The sequence below is a fragment of the Alosa pseudoharengus genome, unplaced genomic scaffold (assembly GCF_046254945.1).
Source record: "Alosa pseudoharengus isolate Yale_2024_CS ecotype anadromous, Long Island Sound unplaced genomic scaffold, YU_APseudo_1.1 YU_APseudo_1.1_scf_1, whole genome shotgun sequence".
Taxonomy (NCBI): Eukaryota; Metazoa; Chordata; class Actinopteri; order Clupeiformes; family Clupeidae; genus Alosa; species Alosa pseudoharengus.
Window position 1 is genome coordinate 33,470,211 of NW_027468564.1, and position 10,000 is coordinate 33,480,210.

Here is a 10,000-nt window from a genome sequence, read left to right on the forward strand (position 1 = left end):
TGGCTAATGTGCATTTGCTACCTCACTACATCTACCTCACTGTAATTAGCATAGCTTGGCTAATGTGCTCTTGCTACCTCACTACATGTACAACCATAGCATAGTCTGACTATCTTCACATCCTCACCTCTGTCCGCTTTACCACAGTTACAGTCATTTCACTATGAGTCAGATCCGTTCACACTGAATCAATATCAGTCTGGAACAGTTTCTGTTTTTTGTCAGGGCAAACACTCACAGCCTCCTTGGCTAACTGTGGAGGGAGACTTTGCCCTAAATGAGTGGGAGTTCACCTGCAGAAACTGGCTGTGGTTTAGTTTGATATCAGTACCTTTCTGGATCTTACTATCATTAGAGTCACACATCATGTTAAGGTTTTTTGGCACCAGCTGATGTTCAAAGTGACTCAATATTAGACAAAGTAGAATAGTAACTACAACAACAAAACCATGAAGCATAATGTGCATACTATTTATTAACAATTAATATTGGATTATAAGGCAGGAATCACACTGGCCAGCAGCAAGCAGCAACTGCAAGCGCAACGCAACGCTCAGACCATTATAAGTTCTACCTCGTTCCTAAGTAACACGTAACGGTTTGCAAAAGTTCAACTCTCAGCTTATTCAATGCTAGCGTTGCGCTAGCATTTCCACCATTCCACTGCCAAACCATAGAGAATAATAGGAAACCAGCCACTTGCCACATGGTCAGTGTGATCCCCATCTATGATAAATTCTAAAAGTATAGTTCCGGTCGTTAATTATGATTTGCTGAACCATGTCCGATGCCGTTGTATAAACTCCAGCCCAACCCCACACACTGACTGCATTTCGCTCTACAGTAGGCTACTATTACTGCGCCACCACAACTTCATGCAAAAGTTAGAGTTGCTGCATCTTGATGTTGCTTGGCAACCATTCTGATAGAAGGAATATAAATCATCCTTAAATTTATCATTGCCGTTCCTTTATTTTGTGAAATCTTGGTTAACGTTTTAGAAACAATATGCACTCGTAGGTTACACTGTTTAGAGAACAGCTTAGGGGGGTTTACTCCACTTGCTTGTGGTGCCACTGCCTAACAACACCCCTTAGCTGTTCTCTAAAACAGTGTAACCTACAGCCTCTCAGGGATTATTGCTTAATTAACAACAGTCAGAATAATAATAAAAACCACGGTTAGACGGAATGCTTTAATAAACTAGACACAAAGTTATTAGGCACTATAGCTATTTAGTAAAATACTGTGTGAGGTCACTGAAATAGGAACTACACTGTAAAAACGACAACTCAAAATTGTTCACCTTACTAAGATTTTTGCATTCACTGACAATAAAATTGCCAGTTGGAACTTGAACTGTCTGTTGTGAGCCACTTGAACTCACTTTCAGAAGTTTCTGATGAAAAGTTCATCTTAATTGATAAATTAAGTTGATTTTACTTTGAAGTTGTAGTTGACACCCAGTCAGAGTGAGGTCAACTTATCTGCGCATGCTCATTTCAAATTTGTCATGGCAACTGGCTGCGACGGGGTTTCCAAGGATTTTCCCAGGAGCTCCCTTCGAAAGTTTGAAAGTTTGCATCCGCCATCTTTTCACTTTGCTGGCGGTAACTTTCCCTGACGTCTCGTCGAAGAGAAGACAAATGTTCCTTCTAACGGGTAAGGTAATCATGCATTTCTATATGCATTTTATATTTGTATTATATTTCATTGCGGGAAACAAAATCGATAAATCATAACCAGGCGAGGCGTTTATGACAATACAAATGCCCCCACTAGCTAATCGGTTAGCTTATTTTGAACAGCTAAGCTCAATATAATTATTGTCCACATATTAATTGAAAAATGTGTGTTGCCGTTATGTTTGTTATACTCGATGAATGATGGCGTTGCTTTATGCACGTCTGCTTTGCTCATTGACATAAAAACGAAGCACCGGCGGTCGTTATAGTTTACATTACTGCTCGTGACCATGCGCTGCAACCAGGGTAGTTTAAGGTAACGTTAGCTCTAACGTGCTATAACTGTGATGCAAAACTTCGGTTTGATACGGTAATTAACTAGATAGATCTAGCTTCTAGCATGCGACCTTTGTGTGTTTAGCTCTGAAGCTCAACAGCATTAACGTGAACGGTTGCGAAGTATGTCGCTGTGTTCATTTTCTCCTCTTATTTTTGTCCTAGGTTTTCTATGAAGTGTTACTTCTGCAGCTTTGCCAGCGCCAGTCAAGAGCGTCTGCTCAGGCACCATCGACTCAGGCACGGAAGAGGAGCTTACTGGCCGTGTGTTTACAGTGACTGTGTATGTACTTTTAAAACACCTGGCGCCTTAAAGTCACATTTGACTAGATCACATTGTAGGACAGCCAAAATACAAGAGAAATTCACCTTTTTTTGTAATCTATGTGAATTCCGGGAAATCTGCACACAGCAGTCTTTCTTCACTCACCTTGGGCGCCATTTAAAAAAACATGAGACTGTGTGTTGCCCCTTCTTGAGATGTAGTTTTAAAACAAACAATCTAAAGACTTTTAGTTCACACAAAAGTAGGAAACACAAGCATGGTGATATCAGAACCTGTATAAGAGCAGACTTAGAAAATGAGCCTATTGAGACAGATGCCTCTGACCAACCATTAGGTATCTGTAGTGAGGAAGATACACTTCCAAGTAGTTCTGAAAATTCAGATGTCCAAGAAAAGGAGGAGTATGTAGATGCTGAGACTCTTGAACACAGGGCTGCTGGGTTTTTTCTACGTATGCAAACTGAATTACATGTTAGTAGACGCGCTGTACAGAAAATAGTTGAGGGGTTTAATGACATTTTACATCTTTCAAAATCCCACTCTCAACAAGGTATCAAAGCAGTGCTTGCAGAACACGGCATTGAATTAGATGATAGTGTTCTCAATAAGATTAATGATGCTGTCTTGGAAACAAATCCATTAATTGTGAGCACTGAAGGAAAGGGTGCATTGGCCACTGATCACAGGAGGAATCTTTTTTTTAAAGAGAAGTTCCCTGTAATTCAGCCTACTGAGTATACATATAAAAGAACCCATAAACAAACATTTGTTTATGTTTCAATCATCCAGGTTCTTGAAACTTTGTTGAGTCAGCCAGATTTTGTGGAGAAGTTGGTGTTTAGTCAGGGGGACAACCCAGGTCAATTTTGCTCTTTTCGAGACGGACAGTACTACAAAGACAATGGTCTTCTGGGTGTGGGACTTTACATAGATGACCTGGAACTATGTAATCCTTTGGGATCTTCAAGAAAAATCCATAAAATTACAGCTGTTTATTGGATTTTGTTGAATTTACCAAGCAAGTTTCGCTCTACTCTCCCCCTAATTCAACTGGCTTGCCTTGGAAAAACTGTCGATGTCAGACAATTTGGGTATGATGCCTTTCTTTATCCTTTGATTAAGGATCTTGGATTTCTTGAAAAGTCAGGAGTGTATATTGAGGCCCTAGAGACGTTTGTAAAGGGAACAGTGTTCTGTGTCTGTGCTGATAACCTTGGTGCACATAGCTTAGCAGGTTTTCAGGAAGCTTTCAATGTCGAAAAATTCTGCAGATTTTGTTGCATCAGTCGAGACCAAATTGGAAATTGTGAGCCAAGGAACTTTCCACTAAGAACTGAGACACAACATGATTCTTTTGTGGAACAACTCAAGTTGAGTGATAAGCCTAAGCCATGTGTGAATGGGGTTAAATCATCCTGTGCTTTAAGTAAGTTGTCTTTCTTCCACCCAGTTACTGGATTTCCCCCTGATCTTTTGCATGATCTATTTGAAGGTGTTGTCGCAGTGGAGTTAGGTTTGTGTTTGAAAGAATTGATTAGAAAAGGTTTCATTACATTCGATGGACTGAATAACCGCATAAAACAGTTTCCATATAAATTCTCTGATTTGGTCAACAAGCCACAGCCAATTACAAAGACGAGCCTTGCATCTGGAAAGGTAAACGGTAACGGACATGAAAACTGGGCACTTTTACGTTTGCTACCTCTTTTGATCGGGAACTATATACCTGAACAAGAGCCGTCATGGGAAATTTTAACGGACCTTAAAGAGATTGTGGAGATTTCGGTGTCTACTACGTTATCAGAGGGAACATTACGTTACTTAGGGAATAAATTGTCCGACCATCGACAGTTACTCAATGGCACCTTTCCTGAATTTAAGTTGAAACCAAAGCATCACTTCATTGATCACTATGTGCATCTCACACGGTGCTTTGGGCCATTAGTGGATCTGTGGACGTTTAGATTTGAGTCTAAGCATAGTTTTTTCAAACAGGCAATCAATGATGCTCACTGTTTTAAGAATGTACTACTCACCCTTTCCACTAAGCATCAACAGCTCATGGCATATCTTCTTGACACCCAGCAATTGTTCAAGCCAAAATTGCATGTTGGTAATGTAGATAGAGTGAAAATATCATCTTTAGATGAAAAGCTCAGGACAGTACTAGAAAAGAAGTACCCAAATGAAGATGATGTGTCTCTTGCCAAAGAAGTACATTTGTATGGGACCCAGTATGTGAGGGACATGATAGTGTCTGCGGGTGAATGCAGTGGACTGCCAGAATTCTTTAGAATACTACACATATTGGTGGACAAGTGGTGGAAAGTGTATTTTGTCACCACAAGGTTATCATCTTGGTACATGGAACATTATCGGTCTTACCAACTCATTGATAACTGTTACTCAGATTTAGAGATTCTGGATCCCGAGACTTTGAACGATTACCACCCATTGGCTGCATACCAAGTTGCTAGAACTTTGATGGTGACCCCAAGGACTTGGCTACTGCAGTAACTTGAAATGGTAAGCACCTTTCTGTTTGTATGTTTTCATAATTTTATCATGTGTTAATGACTTGTTTTTTAAGTGTTCAAGATACAAGTCATGGACAAAAGTATTGGCACCCCTCCGGATGTGTTGGTTTTCGAGCAAACCTCACAAACTTTTGAAGGTGTTTTTATAAAATAACCAAACCAGGATATTTTCAATAGCTCAACAGAACTGAAACAACAATTGGTTGCCTCAAATTCAACACAAAATATCACCAAAATGCTGTGGGAAGTGAATACTGCACGGTCAAAAGTATTGGCACTCTCAATTGTGTCTTTGCAGTGTCTTTTGCAGTGATAAAAGCACACTTTTTATTGTTAAAATCTAAAGCTAAGGTTATGGGTAGTCAGACGTCAGCTGTGGTAGCATTCCTGAGAAGTATAAGCCCATAAAGGATAATAAACTTGATTCTACTTGAAGAAAACTTCATACTGTTCATATAAACCAACAGAGATGTATAGTGAGTAAACTGGAGATTTTTGTCCATTAGAAATGGGCTTATATTTCTCAGGAGTGCTACCACAGCTGATGTCTGACTACCCATAACCTTAGCACTTGATTTTAACAATGCAAAGTGTGCTTTTATCACTGCAAAAGACACTTGTTGTGAAACGTGCCAATACTTTTGACTGTGCAGTATTCACTTCCCGCAGTATTTTGGTGATATTTTGTGTTACATTTGGGGAATTTGGGTTGAATTGAGCTGTTGTTATTTTATCAAAAAACCTTCAAAAGTGTGCGAATTGAGCTTAAAAACCAACACTACTTGAGAGGCGCCAATACTTTTGGCCATGACTGTATATGGTTTCAGTTTAAAGTGTCATGCAAATATCTGTTCTTCTTTTGTCCTCACAGGCTTTGTTGCTTCTGGTCCACATAAATCCCAAACTCGTCCGTAAGATTCGGCTGACCAAAGCTCCTGAAACTTTAGAGGAACTGTACAATGAACTGCGTCAAAAACTTGAACTTGTAGGTGAATTCTGTATACAGTATGAAGACTCAGACTTTGGCCAGGCAGTTTGCAACCTGATTGACATAGCAGAGTTACCTTCAGAAAAGGCTGTCTTGCATATTCTGTGGAGCAATGAGGACATGCCATCACCACCACCTCCAACACCAACTCGGTCATCCTCCATCTCTTCCCTTGACACAGCCAGCATTGGATCTCCAGACTCAATCCACAGCTTATCTTCAGTTGTGCGGACATATAGGAGGAACGTTTCACAGTGGCCCACTCCGTTCCCGATACCATCATTCTCATATGATGTTGAACTGATACTCCGCAAGGGGAATGAAACGTTTGAAATATTAGGGAAGGGTTTACATGTAACCAGAGATGTGAAAACGGAGATTCTGGACAAGTTGGCACAAGAAATATTTACTGTGAAAGCCTACCCTGACAAACATGAGTTCGAGTCTGTTGCTGCTGAACTTGTCAACAAACATCCCTGCCTCAAAGAGCCTGGTGGTGGTACTGGATATGCGGGATGGACAATCAGCATAAAGTACAAGATTGGGAACTACAGATCAAAACTACGTCAAGCTGGATGTAATGAGGTTGGTGTCAACAGGAGAACAAGAAGGGAGGTGGCGGATGATCATGGTGTCAACAGGCGAAGAAGAGATGATGATGATGGGGATGGTGGTCCGGAGGGAAGGTTTTCTTTGAAAAAACCAAAGCGAGGTGAGGTCAACCATGTACCAGATCATCCTGAAAGCTACACTGAGGATGACTTGGAAGACCTGAGGTCTTCCCTGGTTGAAGCCATGAAGAAGAAAAACAAGGACGTGGAGTTCATCAGCCAGAAGATGGACATCACATTCTCCTTTAGGAGAATGGAGATTGTAGAGATGGAACCCATGGTCTCAGAGGTTCTGGAGAGGTGGCCCGGTCTATTTCTTGAAGAACAGGTAAGGCATCTTTTTTTTCTTGAATTTGGTGCATTTGTTTACATTTGTGTTATGGCTTTTTCATAATAGTGTTTGAAGGTTAATTTGTATCATGGCTGAGAGTTTGCAGTCTTAATTATAATAATGAAAGCACACAATCGGCTTGTTGTATTTGTTTCATTCAGATTTGTCAAGAGTTCACTCGTGTGACCACCAAGGACCTGATGGGAACATTTAAAACTGCCCTTGAGATGTTCACCCCTCGTCTGCTGAAATTGTATCGTGCCAGGAAGGGTGCCTTTAGTCGAGAGATGGAAACCCTTTTGGAAATGCTTGACAAACAGGTTATTATATTGACTACAAGGCCTTTTGTTCAGTTTGACCACTAATATTTAAACCATTAATCAAGAAGAATTATTTTTTTGCATCAGCTACATTGGTGAGAGAGTTCCATCTTGATTGACTATTTAATACAGTAATATTTAAAGGATTAGTTCACTGTTTTGCACTTTGAACCCCCTTTCTGGGTTGATGAAAGAGTGTTTGACACCGAAATTTTGACTTTTGGTCCAGTCTCGAGCTTTTGGCTGATTTAGAATCGGCCATGCCATGCTTCAGAATGGCTAGCTACGGGCATTCACAAACCTGTCCTTAAATCAACCCTAAACGTTTGTTTTCGAAGATGTGCAACTCACCGAGTGGTTAGTGTTGTTTGTTGAGTGTTCGTCAAACACTATTTCATCCAAGACAACCCAGAAAGGGGGCTCAAAATGCAAAATAGTGAACTTATCCTTAAAAGACAAAAAGAAACACTAACAAACTAACAGAGCCTGCAAATATTTTATCTGCCTTCATGCACAATTGTAGAGATGGGAATACAAATGGAACAAGTACAAGCACAAGTGAACATGCACAAGTACATTTCACAGAGCTAAACAAAAGTATTTGTTTGTCTTTATATTCTTCCAAAACAGACATCTGACATCACAAGTCATCGCAGACAGGCAGCTGTGGAAGGTCTTCCCATATTTCTGCGGGAGAATACTGAGAAGCTTTTCTCTAGATGCCAGGTGAGTGCAGCTTGGAAGACCTTCAGCTTTTAGTAATGTGTTATATAGCAAAGAAGAGGCCATACACAAATAGACATCACACTTTATTGACTAGTTTTCTACAGGACATTATTTCAGTGGTGTTTTTGTTTTGTCAGGCAACTGATGTAGATGACGAGCAGACGAAAGGCATCAAGATGGGTGTCCTCACAGTGCTTGATGATGATGACGCAGTCATTAATATTGCCCTCGTGTTGGAGGAAACCATTGTCCTGAAAGATATCCCAGACACCCCGACTGCGCTTGCGTATCTTTTTGGCCTGCTTTATGCCCTCAACATGGAGTTCCCAAAAGACATCAGGTATACCTTTGAAACTATCCAGCACATTTTCATGGAAATGTCCACCAATTGCTCACAGCGTGTCCGGAGCTTCAAGACCAAGCTGTTAAACCAGTGATTCATTTTCCATGGGGAAGATTTCTTTTATCATGTTTGTTCATTTATTATGTTTGGATATTTTGTAAGTCTTCACAGACCACCGTATAGTTTTTATGTTCCTTTTGATTTCCCCAACTTATTGACGTGCCTTATTTGCTCTGGACACAAGAGCTTTATTTTGACTAAAAACAAATATTTTATTTGTAGCTGTCATAACTGTCAAGAGACTTCGGTATTGTTCAGTAGAAGCTGTGTTTCACCATTACTGTTAAAGCCTGCATGTTTGCATTTTTGGCTATGTTTAAAGTGAGGTTCAGATAATATGCCATTTTCCGCTGTGGATTTACACACTTGTGAATACTTAGGCACTTAACTGTTTACCTGTCATCTTTGGCAATATTGCATTATTTGTAAGGTCTCAAAAAAAAAAAACTGCCCATATACTGAAACCTGATTTGCTTTGGGCATAAGATTACTTGTTTACATTGTGGAATTGTAAAGCTGTTTCTGCCAAAGTGGTTCAAATAAACATGCATAAATTAACTGGTTTACTGTCAGTGGATGATTTAATGTGGGGGGTAATTTAAACTCAAAATAGTAAGTTATTACAGGGGATGGTAATCTGAACTTAAAATAGTAAGTTTTTACAGACTTGAAAGTTCCAGTAACTTGAATTAAAAAAACTTAGTTGGCAGAACTTGAAAAACTTAGCTGACACAACTTAATAATTGTAGTTCTTCAAAACGTAAAAAATTAAGTTGATGCCTTCAACTCAAAAATTCTGTGCAGTCGGTTGCCTTGAAATTTTGAGTTGAACTAACTTTTTCTTTTTTACAGTGTAATATGAACATTTGTTTGTTTGTTTGTTTATTTTATTGTGTCAGTGTCAGGGATGAGAGGAGGTCTAGATTTCTGCGGTGGAAAAACACCTGTGAGTGTGTGTTTGTGTGCCTACATTTGTGGTGTGTGTGTGTGTGTCTGTGTCTGTGTCTGTGTGTATGTGTGTGTGTGAGTGCGGTGGGCCTGTGCGCCCATTATGTGGGTAAATGGGCAGGGGGGGAATGTACACACTCTTGTGTGTGTGTGTGTGCGTGAGTTAGTGAGGGGGGGGGGGGATGGGGCTTACCGACTAGTCATTTCCACATAGCATAGATAGTTAAAGGTTGTAGTTATCTTTATTATAATTTCGGGGAAGCTCTCTCTCTCTCTTTCTCTCTCTCTCTCTTGTGTGGTCACCAGCTGATGGGCTTCCCCTGTGGTGACTTTGCTCAACTCCTCACTTCCTGTCTGCTCTCACCCTGCTGTTAAGGCCACCCTGCTCTCTCTGCTGAAGTTAATTTAATCCTAAAACATACATTTGCTAGTTTAATGCCATGAACTAAAGTTCTCACACATAACGACTTTGTGTTACACACGTGCACCATTTGAGTGGTTCTCACAAATCAGCAGCAACACACTGATGTGCTTTTTACAAAATAAAAGCGGTCTTTGAGAGAGAGAGAGAGAGAGAACGCATGCAGGGCAGAATTAGGCCAATACCCCTTTATGATCAACATTCAAAAAAGAGCCCTTAAATTCTGGCAACACATTAAAATGAGCAACTCCAACTCACTCACTCTACTCCGACTCCGCGTCCTAACACCATCCCACATCACTGAGGCCCAGGATAATGTTATAGTAGCATTGTACCCAATTACAATGTTATTTGGCCCTAAAACGTGAATACAGAATAGCTACTTACACTAAAAGATCCAAAACTCAG

At 40.2% G+C, this 10,000-nt stretch overlaps 1 protein-coding gene across 1 annotated transcript; it reads left to right on the top strand.

Moving 5' to 3' along the window:
• Positions 1 to 1,348: 1,348 nt before the first annotated feature.
• On the top strand, positions 1,349 to 8,623 carry LOC143134032 (uncharacterized). Its single transcript, XM_076294129.1, has 6 exons — positions 1,349 to 2,304; positions 4,718 to 4,833; positions 5,716 to 6,771; positions 6,936 to 7,094; positions 7,725 to 7,820; positions 7,958 to 8,623. Exons 2-6 carry the CDS (start codon positions 4,831 to 4,833, stop codon positions 8,255 to 8,257), a joined length of 1,614 nt encoding a protein of 537 aa, XP_076150244.1. The 5' UTR covers positions 1,349 to 2,304; positions 4,718 to 4,830; the 3' UTR covers positions 8,258 to 8,623.
• The last annotated feature ends 1,377 nt before the right edge of the window (positions 8,624 to 10,000 follow it).